The sequence below is a fragment of the Anomaloglossus baeobatrachus genome, chromosome 7, assembly GCF_048569485.1.
Source record: "Anomaloglossus baeobatrachus isolate aAnoBae1 chromosome 7, aAnoBae1.hap1, whole genome shotgun sequence".
Taxonomy (NCBI): Eukaryota; Metazoa; Chordata; class Amphibia; order Anura; family Aromobatidae; genus Anomaloglossus; species Anomaloglossus baeobatrachus.
This window is the reverse complement of record NC_134359.1, coordinates 108,643,531-108,656,460: the sequence shown is the minus strand read 5'-3', so window position 1 is coordinate 108,656,460 and position 12,930 is coordinate 108,643,531. Positions and strand designations below refer to the sequence as shown.

The following is a 12,930-nucleotide window of genomic DNA, read 5'->3' as shown; positions in this document are numbered from 1 at the left end:
CATATGTCAACTTTCTGGCTTTAAAAAACACTTTAAAAACTCATGACAACATAATATACTAGCCAGTAACGGTTACTTTTCAAAACCAAACAGGGGGAAAAATTATGGAATCATGAAAAACAAACAAAAAACACTCCAAAACATCAATATTATTTTCTTGCACTACCTCTGGCTTTTATAATAGCTTACAGTCTCTTAGGCATGGACTCAATGAGTGATAAACAGTACTCTTCATCAATCTGGCTCCAACTTTCTCTGACTGCTGTTGCCAGATCAGCTTTGAAGGTTGGACTTGTCATGGACCATTTTCTACAACTTCCAGCAAAGATTTTCAATTGGATTGAGATCCAGACTATTTGCAGACCATGACATTGACCTTATTTGTCTTCTTACAAGGAATGTTTTCACAGTTTTTGCTCTGTGGCAGGATGCATTATCATCTTGATAAATGATTTCATCATCCACAAACATCCTTTCAATTGATGGGCTAGGAAAAGTGTCCAAAATTTCAATGTAAACTTGGGCATTTATTGAAGATGTAATGACAGCCATCTCCCCAATGCCTTTACCTGACATGCAGCCCCATATCATCAATGACTGTTGAAATTTACATGTTCTCTTCAGGCAGTCATCTTTATATTGTTTAGGTTTTCTGTATGTAAATCCCATTTCCTTTAGGTGGTTTCTTACAGTTTGGTCACAGACATTGACTCCAGTTTCCTCCCATTCATTCCTCATTTGTTTTGTTGTGCATTTCCTGTTTTGGAGACATATTGCTTTAAGTTTCCTGTCTTGAAACTTTGATGTCTTCTTTGGTCTACCAGTATGTTTGCCTTTAACAACCTTTCCATGTTTTGTACATTTGGTCCAGATTTTACACACAGCTGACTGTTAACAACCAACATCTTTTGCGACATTGTGTGATGATTTACCCTCTTTTAAGAGTTTGATACTATACAAGTAGTAATCCTGTCCTTTGTTTCAATTGACATCTCTCCTGTTGGAGCCATGATTCATGTCTGTCCACTTGGTGCAACAGCTCTCCAAGGTGTGATCACTCCTTTTTAGATGCAAACTAACGAACAGATCTTATTTAATGCAGATGTTAGTTTTGGAAATGAAAATTTACAGGGTGATTCTATTATTTTTTCCTCAGAATTGAGTGATTACATAATTTTTCCCCGTTTGGTTGTGAAGAGTAACCGTTACTGGCTAGCACATTATGTTTTCATGATTTTTTAAAGTGTTTCTTAAAGCCAGAAAGTTGCGATTTGAAATTATTTTAGTTTTGTGCCATGTCTGTGATCTGCTTTTTTTAAATAAAAGAAAACTAAATGAACATCCTCAGAGCCAGGAGATTCCATCATTTTTGCCAGGGGTTGTAGAAGGGAATCACACAGTCTGTATATTGAGCATGTGACTTTCTATTTTCTGATGTTAGGAAGGTATTGGATTTTTATAGCCCCATCGACTAAAATGGATTATTAAATACATGTTCAATCCCTGAACAACACAGATAGAACATGTATGTGAAAAACAAACATCTGGATGAGGCATACGACAATAAGGCTATGTGTCCACGTTGCGTTGTCCCTGCAAAAATTTCTACAGCTATTTCAACAGCACATGTGTGCTTCAAATTGCTGAAGAAACACTGCATAATGAATGCAGTGAAAAAAGCCGATTTCATGCACTCTGGATGCAGCCCCCACCACAGATAGAGCGGGACCTGCATCCAAAGCGCACAGAATAAGTGACATGTTGTTTTTTAGAACGCAGCTATTTGGCAGCATGCAAATTGCTGCGTTCTAAAATGCAACGTGCGCATGGATTATGCACAATCTTCATAGATTGTGCTGGGGACGCAGGACGCATGCAGTTATGCTGCAGAACGCAGCGTAACTGCATGCAATATGCACACGTGGGCACAGAGCTTTAGTGTTATCCGAGTAGGGGGTATAGTTTGACAACTTTTTCCTGTATTAGCCAAATATATTTCCATATGAGGGTCTAATAAAAAGGAATTAATGATACAATAAATACCCTTAATAGTTCTATTTTAGTAATTGTAAATAATTGCCCAATTGCCTTTAATTGTTAATGTATTGAAAATGCTGATTCTTAATAAGAATTAATTGGTGAACTTGCCAGCCAGCTAGTTTCTAAAGCCCCATTATTTATACTGTGAAGAAACACAATAAAGGGCTCTTTGGAAATATATGTTTGAAACATTAATTCCGTTTATATCTAGTTAATGATATACATGTATAATAGCACAATCTACACATTACTTTCCAATTACCTTCTCGGTGATTAGCAACAGCCAAGAAAGTCTCTCCGTCTATGTGAAAGGCCTCCCAGTCGCGAGCGCTGTACGTAGGGATTTTCTGATACAGAAGAAACTTCATTTTCTTTAAGTTCCATTTGTAAATGACTGACAGCTCCTCCCCGTCATCATTCTTCTCAAAGTTGGCCAAGGCTAAAAATATCTTATTAGGAAAAGGGTATATAAAAAAGTATTTAATCATCAATTAGATTGAGAATTGAGTTATTAGAGAGAATAATACACTTTCGTCTGTGTTTATCTTTGCTTTCACATCCAAGCAACTTCCAAATGAAACTCTCTCCCCACTTATCACCTCCTCAATATGACTATGATAATGTGTAGTTTAATGAAATCCTGATAGTTAAAGACATTTTGAAAATCATTTTCTTAATGACTGATCTGCAGGTCATGATTGGGCTTTGTTTAATCACGCCTTATGCTGATATACAGGGATTTCAAGAATTAAAGAAATACCTATATTAACGATGTATAAGGCAAAGTTATTACAACTAATTAGTAATTCAAAGAATTGCTATAAAAAACACCAGAGAAACAGAAAAGACATGCTAAAGGCAAAGAAGTCAAGTGTAGGTCAAATTAAGGTTATTTTCAACTCCACAGACTAAAGGCCCTGTCACACACAGAGATAAATCTGCGGCCGATCTGTGGTTGCAGTGAAATTGTGGACAATCAGTGCCAGGTTTGTGGCTGTGTACAAATGGAACAATATGTCCATGATTTCACTGCAACCACAGATCTGCCAAAGATTTATCTCTGTGTGTGACGGGGACTTTAACATTTATTAATTTAACGTTATGATATTTCCTAACTATCCCTCTAACTTTGCTCTAACTATGCAGGGAGATATATATATATATATATATATATATATATATATATATATATATATATATATATATACACAGTCTCTGTCTGTCTCTTTCCCCATCTGCCTCTTTCCAGGTCTGTCTTTTTCCAGGTCTGTCTCTTTCCTTGTCTGTCTCTTTCCCTGTCTCTTTCCCTGTCTCTTTCCCTGTCTGTATTTGTCCATCTCTCTGTCTGTCTCTTTTGCTGTCTGCCTCTTTTCCTCTTTGCATGTCTCTGTCTGTCTCTTTCCTTGTCTGTCTCCATCTCTCTCTCTTTCCCTGTCTGTCTCTTTCCCTGTCTGTTTCTCTGTCTCTTTTGCTGTCTGTCTCTTTCCCTGTCTGCCTGTGTCTGTCTGTCTCTTTCCCCGTCTGTCTCTTTCCCCGTCTGTCTCTTTCCCCGTCTGGCTCTTTCTCCGTCTGGCTCTTTCCCTGTCTGTCTCTTTCCAGATCTGTCTCTTTCCATGTCTGTCTCTTTCACCTGCAGTCTTTTTCCCATCTGTCTATTTCTCTGTTTGTTTTTGTCTGTCTCTGTCTGTCTCTTTCCTTGTCTATCTCTCTTTGTCTCTTTCCCTGTCTGTCTCTCTCTGTCTCTGTCCCTGTCTGTCTCTTTCCCTGTCTGTCTCTTTCCCCATCTTTTTCCCTTTCTTTCTTTGTCTGTCTCTGTCTGTCTCTTTCCCTTTCTGCCTGTCTGTCTGTCTCTTTCCAGGTCTGTCTCGTTCCCCGTCTGTCTTTCTGTCTGTGTCTTTCTGTCTGTCTGGCTTTTTTTTCCTATCTGTCTCTGTATATCTCTGTCTCTTTCCCTGTGGGCCTCTTTCTCTGTCTGTGTCTGTCTGTGTCTGTCTGTCTGTCTCTCAGTCTGTCTTTGTCTCTATCCATCTCTCCACCGACATCATATTACCTCGTACATAAGCTTCTTATACTATGAATGTCCTTTGTTCCTATAGCAATCAGTTACAGCTGCTATTAATAGCCTGTAGTTTCCAGCTCCATTCACCTTAATGGAGGCAGGGTTTTTGGAGAGTAACTGTAGAGCGCGGGGTAATATTTTTTCTCAAAACATAGAACTATGACATTTCCCAAGACTCATGGAATGTCTGTGCAAAATGTTGTGATTGTAAATGCGATGGTGCGGATTCCTTTAGTGGACATACACTCACATACATACATATACACATACATACATACATACAGTCAGCTTTATATGTTTTATATATATATATATATATATATATATATATATATATATTGTGAGACAGCGATCAGTTATGTCATTAATGGGCGGTATCTACGACACAAGTGGTATAAGCTTCGGGAATGCTGGCACCTCTAGTGCCACATTTTATGATATTTCGTCAGTGTTCACAGGGGTGAGGCTCACAGGTGGCTGGAGAGATGGTCGTGTCTGGATACCTATGTACCCCCGTCCAAGACTGTGTATGACATGAGGCTGACAGGTCACATATCAGGTATAATGGAGTCTGCTGTTTGCAGATAGAGACAGTGTATGGAAATCAGTCTGGAAGTAAAGGGTGCTTTACACACTGCGACATCGCTAGCGATCTCATTAGCGATGTGACACGCCAGATCGCAGATGCGATCTGCAGAGATCGTACATACGTCGTTTCTATATTGCTGGTCACATGTGCGATCTGGGAAATGTTTGCAGTCAGGCTGGATAGTGTTGGGGCTGCAAGCAGGAACCTCTGCTAAGGAGTGTTGTTACTGTGGATCAGCCAGGTCCATGAAGCTTTCCGCTGCAGAGGTGTCATTACAGTGAATCAGAAGGGTCCACAAAAGTTGTTTTTTTTTTCTGTTTACCAGTTGCAGAGGTACTATTGCTTTGCATCGGAAGGGTCCACAAAAATCCCCACTATATATATATATATATATATATATATATATATATATATATATGTCGCGGGCGGAGGAGGGGATGCTGCGCTCACCCACTGCTCGGGTCCGGCTGCTGCTGCTGCTCAGTGGTGGCTCGAGCGGTGGGCCGGATCCCGGGGACTCGAGCGGCGTTTCTCGCCCGTGAGTGAAAGGGGGTGGTTTGGGTTTAGGGATATTGTCCGTGACGCCACCCACAGTTGTGGTGAGATTGGTGACACCACCGCTGCTCTGGACGGGGATCCCGGGAGCGATGAAGGGGAGCAGCTTGGATGTTGGTTCTCCCCTCCGTGGGTAGGGGGTTGGTTGTCCCGGGGCCCGGTGAGGGAGGTAGGGATGTATGACAGGCGGGTTACGGGGCCTGGTGAGGTGCAGGGTCACGGGGGCAGTGCTGTGCCGCACGGCACGGTGGTACTCACTCAGCCAATGACGAATGCAAAGTCTCCGGTAAAACAAACGGCTGGATTGACGGGTCCCACAGACAGCTGCGGTGTTTCTCCTCCCGGCAGGTTGATGGTGACTGCCTTTCCCTGCACCTGTGTTGTGTTACGGTTCCAATGGCTTCCCACCGTTAACCCGCTCCCCAGCTTAGATGGAGGCTGAGGGAGCCCCTTTTGCCCGCAGGCTCTGGCCCTGGGAACTGTAGCCTTGGCGGTGACTATGTTTCCCTCTACGGTTTGAGCGGTTGCCTTCAATCGGATCTTGACTGCTGGGAAACCCCGAAGGTTCCCTTCGCTAACGGATTTGACAAATTTAACGGCGACTCCTAGCCTTGTCGGGGTCCGGAAGCCCTGCCGGATGGTGCTGGCTTCTCTTTACTCTCCGATCCGGTACCGCCGGGCCACCGCCCGTCCACGGTCCATACGGTTTGAGCGGTTGCCTTCAATCGGGTCTTGACTGCTGGGAAACCCCGGAGGTTCCCTTCGCTAATGGATTTGACAAATTTAACGGCGACTCCTAGCCTTGTCGGGGTCCGTAAGCCCTGCCAGATGGTGCTGGCTTCTCTTTACTCTCCGATCCGGTACCGACGGGCCACCGCCCGTCCACGGTCCATACGGTTTGCTCCAATTAGCCTCTCCTGCAGACGGTCACCACCGTCTGCCAACCTTGCTGTTCCGTCCGGGCCACACACCCGGACCGCCTTCAGACTGCTCCTCTCCACTTTACTTGCTCTCACTTCCACTTCAAACTCTAATCTCCTTCCTTTTCCCGCCTCCAGGACTGTGAACTCCTCGGTGGGCGGGACCAACCGCCTGGCCCACCCCCTGGTGTGGACATCAGCCCCTGGAGGAAGGCAACAAGGATTTTGTGTTTGGCTTCGGTGTGCCTAACTGGGGTGTGGGGTGTGTTGGTGTAGTTCTGTGACGACCTGACTTGTCCAGGGCGCCACATTCCCCCTTAGTAAAATGCAGACCGTCCGCGGGCTGCCCGTCCATCACCGGTTTAAATTTTTGTTTAACTGTAAAAGATAAAAAACGGTAAAAACATTTAAAACACAAGCATTTTTCATTCTTCCCACATCGGGAGGCACATACTTAAACGTTACCAAACATTTTTAATAACGGTTACGGCTTCCGCTCTTCTCCCACCCAAGCCACCTGGCCCTGATGCTGCCCCTAAGCAAATGGGTAGCACCCCTTGACCCCAGTCCAGCACCAAGTTGCCCGAGCGGGTTCTGTCCCTTTCAGGGGACCCACGTCCATGGGGACCCCTGAACCCCCGGAGGATCGCCACCGGTTACGGTAGTGGCAGGCCTGGGCTATTTCTTTCCTCCAGGCCCATCCTCCAAATCAGCCTCTCCGGAGGCGGTCACGGTTTCAAGCCCAACATTTTTATTTACATTCCACAAGTTCGTGGTTGCCCTGCAAGTTTTCAGGCTTGTCCGTAAGCAGTTCCTTACGCAAGGATTAAAGACAGTCCCCACGGGGACAACAGTTGCCGGCAATGGCCGGTTCAATCACAGTTGTAAATCAGGTAAACTTTCGGTTGATCATTTTCACTTATCATTCTCAAACTTCCAAACGGTACTGGTGGTCCCAATGGGGACAACTTGCAGCGGAGGACCGCTGACTTTCACTTTAAGTCCACGGTGGTGACCGGAGGAGGGGGCTGGGTTGGCACTCGGGCCTCTTAACCGCCCCTCAGCTTTGCATCCAGCGCGAACCAACCCCTCTCCCCGCAGTGCCTGGTGTACTGCACCAAGTCTCCCGGCATCAGGTTGCGGCCCGGGTGATCTTCCGGTAGATGGGCGTTGACATCCCGTCAGGCCACAAAGACTTCGGCCTCCAGGCCCGGCTCGTATATAAAGCCATAGCCCTGGCGGACATCAAACCTCCTCACTTGACCCTAATAGAGCGGACCCCGGACATGGCCCCGGACACGGAAGGTCGCTTGGCGAGGGCTTTCCATTTCTCGGATCGTGCGGGCCACTAGCTCCGCCTTCCTACTCTCCCTCTCGGCAATCTCCAGGCCCAGCGGTGTCGGTTCCCTGTCCCAATACGGGGCCGCTGCGAGCCCCTGCGCATGGGTCGGGCCCCGCGAGACCTCCTGGACACTGCCCACCACTGGCAATCTGGGTGGAAGGCCCTGCGGTGACTTGGCCTGGGGTGCTGCCTTGCAACGGCGACCCGGCGCAGCCTCAGCCGAGGTGTGGGGAATGGGCACAGGGATCCTCTCCCGCCAAACCTCCGCCTCCTCCTGCACGAGACGGGCTGCCGGGGCCGATGCGGGGTCAGACACGATCAGCGGTGCCTCCGGTACAGCTTTAACAACGGGCTCGGCCTTCGGCGTCTTCCAAGGGAGCGGTGCTGCACGGTCACAGGCCTCGGCTGCAGATCGGTCCGCTTGGGCGGACAGGTGGGGTACCGCTACCGGTTGGGCGGGTAGCGGGCCTAGTAGCGGGGCAGTAACAACTAACGCGGATAGCGAGGGAGGCGGCAGGGTGAACAGGCGCGGGCCGGGCCCCTCAGCCGGAATGGCCGATCCTTCCGGAATACAGGGACGTGGGTCTCTTACCCGCTCCTCCAAATCCTCCTCCTCGCGTCTCCTTATAGCCGCTACCACCTCCGCCATGTCGGCCTCCCACTCCTCCAGGAGGAGCTGCATGTGGATCTGCAGCCTTTGTTGTAGCTGGGCGGTCCGGACCTCCATCCACGCCGCGGTTCCAGGCGCGGGGGCTACGGTGCTGCGGGACGGCTGGTACATTTCTGCGGAGGCCTCTTCCAGGAACCAACAAAAAGATGGCCGCACGGTCCTGGCCTTGCTTTTATAGCCGCGGGCTACATGCGGCCAGACGCCATCCGTCCCCCTTAGTCTTTTTCCGGCTCCTCCTCTACAGGGGAGGGGTTTTGATTTTCGTGCCTCCACTGCTCGAGGAGACGCTTGAGCGGGGACGTTTCGTGCCCAAAATGGCGGCTTCTCCAAATTTTCAGCCGGACACCTCCGGCGGTCACAAGGCGCACCTCTACCAGACGGCAGAGCGGTAAGATCCTGTTCGTGACGCCAAGTTGTCGCGGGCGGAGGAGGGGACGCTGCGCTCACCCACTGCTCGGGTCCGGCTGCTGCTCGGTGGTGGCTCAAGCGGTGGGCCGGATCCCGGGGACTCGAGCGGCGTTCCTCGCCCGTGAGTGAAAGGGGGTGGTTTGGGTTTAGGGATATTGTCCGTGACGCCACCCACGGTTGTGGTGAGATTGGTAACACCACCGCTGCTCTGGACGGGGATCCCGGGAGCGATGACGGGGAGCAGCTTGGATGTTGGTTCTCCCCTCCGTGGGTAGGGGGTTGGTTGTCCCGGGGCCCGGTGAGGGAGGTAGGGATGTATGACAGGCGGGTTACGGGGCCTGGTGAGGTGCAGGGTCGCGGGGGCAGCGCTGTACCGCACAGCACGGTGGTACTCATTCAGCCAATGACGAATGCAAAGTCTCCGGTAAAACAAACGGCTGGATGGACGGGTCCCACAGACGGCTGCGGTGTTTCTCCTCCCGGCAGGTTGATGGTGACTGCCTTTCCCTGCACCTGTGTTGTGTTACGGTTCCAATGGCTTCCCACCGGTAACCCACTCCCCAGCTTGGATGGAGGCTGAGGGAGCCCCTTTTGCCAGCAGACTCTGGCCCTGGGAACTGTAGCCTTGGCGGTGACTATGTTTCCCTCTACGGTTTGAGCGGTTGCCTTCAATCGGATCTTGACTGCTGGGAAACCCCGAAGGTTCCCTTCGCTAACGGATTTGACAAATTTAACGGCGACTCCTAGCCTTGTCGGGGTCCGGAAGCCCTGCCGGATGGTGCTGGCTTCTCTTTACTCTCCGATCCGGTACCGCCGGGCCACCGCCCGTCCACGGTCCATACGGTTTGCTCCAATTAGCCTCTCCTGCAGACGGTCACCACCGTCTGCCAACCTTGCTGTTCCGTCCGGGCCACACACCCGGACCGCCTTCAGACTGCTCCTCTCCACTTTACTTGCTCTCACTTCCACTTCAAACTCTAATCTCCTTCCTTTTCACGCCTCCAGGACTGTGAACTCCTCGGTGGGCGGGACCCGGATACAAACATACATATATATAATATATATATATATATATATCCTGTTTCCCCGAAAATAAGACACTGTCTTACATTTTTTTTACCCCGAAAAAAGCACTAGGTCTTATTTTCAGGGGGTGTTTTATTCTCGAGGAGGCATAGTTGGGGGTAAGTTTACCCCCCACAAAGTGCAGACACCCCCCCCCCTTCCCAGGATCATCATACTTACCAGCCCCAGGCGTCTGTGTGGCTCCCAGATCTCCCTGTGATCTTCCAGCAGGTATGCTGCACGCCCCCACTGCGTCTGGCCAACACACATACTTTAGAACACACACACATACATTCATATAGACACACACACACATCAGATAGCACACAAACACACATCAGATGGCGCACACACATCAGATAGCACACGCACACACACATCAGATAGCACGCGCACACACATCAGATAGCACACACACATCAGATAGCACACAAACACACATCAGATAGCACGCGCACACACATCAGATAGCACACACACACACATCAGATAGCACACACACACATCAGATAGCACACACACACATCAGATAGCATACACTCATATAGACACACACATACATCAAATTCCATATCATTCCTCCCTGTGATCTCTGTGCAGCCCGCCATCCTCCCCTGCATCTAACTGACACACATACATCAGAACACACTCACACTCAGATAGCATATACATAAACACACACAAAATAGATTCACATCATTCCTTCCTGTAATCTCCTGTGGGCGCTCCAGGCAGCTGTGCTGCATGCCGTTCTCCTCTACCCCTTGCCGACACTCACAAATCAGATAGCATACACTCACACATCAGACAGCATACACTCACACATCCGATCGCATACACTCACACACACTAACGATATTGCACATATCTGTACAATTGAGCGTTCACACTCATAACATACGGAGATAACACGTGCTTCCTGCCATGTGACAATCCTGCAGGTCCTGTAAGCTCACTGCACAGCAAGCAATATCACTGGATGAGGTGAGTGTGTGTATGCGATCTGTAGTGTGTGTGTGTGTGTGAGTGTGATCTGATGTTTGTGTGTATATGTAATCTGATGTGTGTGTGTTCCGCCGCAGGACGTTGATGCGCTCATCTGCTCCAGGTCAGTGTCTGATGAGTATGATCGGGGGTCTTCTATCTTCTTTCTTTAGGGGGTGTCCGCTGTCTATAATGAAGTGTCCTGCAGTTGTCCGATGCACGGGCACTTCATTATTGAACCGTGGCTAGGTCTTATTATTATATATATATACAGTTAGGTCCAGAAATATTTGGACAGTGACACAAGTTTTGTTATTTTAGCTGTTTACAAAAACATGTTCAGAAATACAATTATATATATAATATGGGCTGAAAGTGCACACTCCCAGCTGCAATATGAGAGTTTTCACATCCAAATCGGAGAAAGGGTTTAGGAATCATAGCTCTGTAATGCATAGCCTCCTCTTTTTAAAGGGACCAAAAGTAATTGGACAAGGGACTCTAATGGCTGCAATTAACTTTGAAGGCGTCTCCCTCGTTAACCTGTAATCAATGAAGTAGTTAAAAGGTCTGGGGTTGATTACAGGTGTGTGGTTTTGCATTTGGAAGCTGTTGGTGTGACCAGACAACATGCGGTCTAAGGAACTCTCAATTGAGGTGAAGCAGAACATCCTGAGGCTGAAAAAAAAGAAAAAATCCATCAGAGAGATAGCAGACATGCTTGGAGTAGCAAAATCAACAGTCGGGTACATTCTGAGAAAAAAGGAATTGACTGGTGAGCTTGGGAACTCAAAAAGGCCTGGGCGTCCACGGATGACAACAGTGGTGGATGATCGCCGCATACTTTCTTTGGTGAAGAAGAACCCGTTCACAACATCAACTGAAGTCCAGAACACTCTCAGTGAAGTAGGTGTATCTGTCTCTAAGTCAACAGTAAAGAGAAGACTCCATGAAAGTAAATACAAAGGGTTCACATCTAGCTGCAAACCATTCATCAATTCCAAAAATAGACAGGCCAGAGTTAAATTTGCTGAAAAACACCTCATGAAGCCAGCTTAGTTCTGGAAAAGTATTCTATGGACAGATGAGACAAAGATCAACCTGTACCAGAATGATGGGAAGAAAAAAGTTTGGAGAAGAAAGGGAACGGCACATGATCCAAGGCACACCACATCCTCTGTAAAACATGGTGGAGGCAACGTGATGGCATGGGCATGCATGGCTTTCAATGGCACTGGGTCACTTGTGTTTATTGATGACATAACAGCAGACAAGAGTAGCCGGATGAATTCTGAAGTGTACCGGGATATACTTTCAGCCCAGATTCAGTCAAATGCCGCAAAGTTGATCGGACGGCACTTCATAGTACAGATGGACAATGACCCCAAGCATACAGCCAAAGCTACCCAGGAGTTCATGAGTGCAAAAAAGTGGAACATTCTGCAATGGCCAAGTCAATCACCAGATCTTAACCCAATTGAGCATGCATTTCACTTGCTCAAATCCAGACTTAAGACGGAAAGACCCACAAACAAGCAAGACCTGAAGGCTGCGGCTGTAAAGGCCTGGCAAAGCATTAAGAAGGAGGAAACCCAGCGTTTGGGGATGTCCATGGGTTCCAGACTTAAGGCAGTGATTGCCTCCAAAGGATTCGCAACAAAATATTGAAAATAAAAATATTTTGTTTGGGTTTGGTTTATTTGTCCAATTACTTTTGACCTCCTAAAATGTGGAGTGTTTGTAAAGAAATGTGTACAATTCCTACAATTTCTATCAGATATTTTTGTTCAAACCTTCAAATTAAACGTTACAATCTGTACTTGAATTCTGTTGTAGAGGTTTCATTTCAAATCCAATGTGGTGGCATGCAGAGCCCAACTCGCGAAAATTGTGTCACTGTCCAAATATTTCTGGACCTAACTGTATATATATTATATATAAACTTAATGGGGTATTCCTATCTCCAAGCACTTATCCCAATATGTCGGAGGTGTAGTAATAATAATAATGAAAATAATAAAAATATTAGCAAATACCTCCAATTAAATGTATAAAAACACATCACTGTTTTGTCTCCATATTAAACAAGTAGTCTTAGAACAAAAAAAATTAGAACTGATTTTGTGGTCCACAACACATAGGGATATTTTTTATTTATTTATTTTTTAGGCGAACTGCAATCAATAACTATATTTGTTATTTTGTCACATAGCTGTCAAAACCCACTTCTAATTGCACCAAAAATAAGGCATCAGCGATATGATTTCTCACTAGTTAAAACATCAACGTCTTTTAGTC

At 47.1% G+C, this 12,930-nt stretch overlaps 1 protein-coding gene across 1 annotated transcript in view; it reads right to left on the bottom strand.

The window, feature by feature from the left end:
• Positions 1–12,930, bottom strand: part of TSPEAR (thrombospondin type laminin G domain and EAR repeats) — a 262,150-nt gene that overhangs the window by 53,799 nt on the left and 195,421 nt on the right. The window contains exon 8 of the mRNA XM_075318962.1: positions 2,303–2,489. Within this exon, the coding sequence (XP_075175077.1) occupies positions 2,303–2,489 (187 nt within the window). The remainder of the gene's footprint in view (positions 1–2,302; positions 2,490–12,930) is intronic.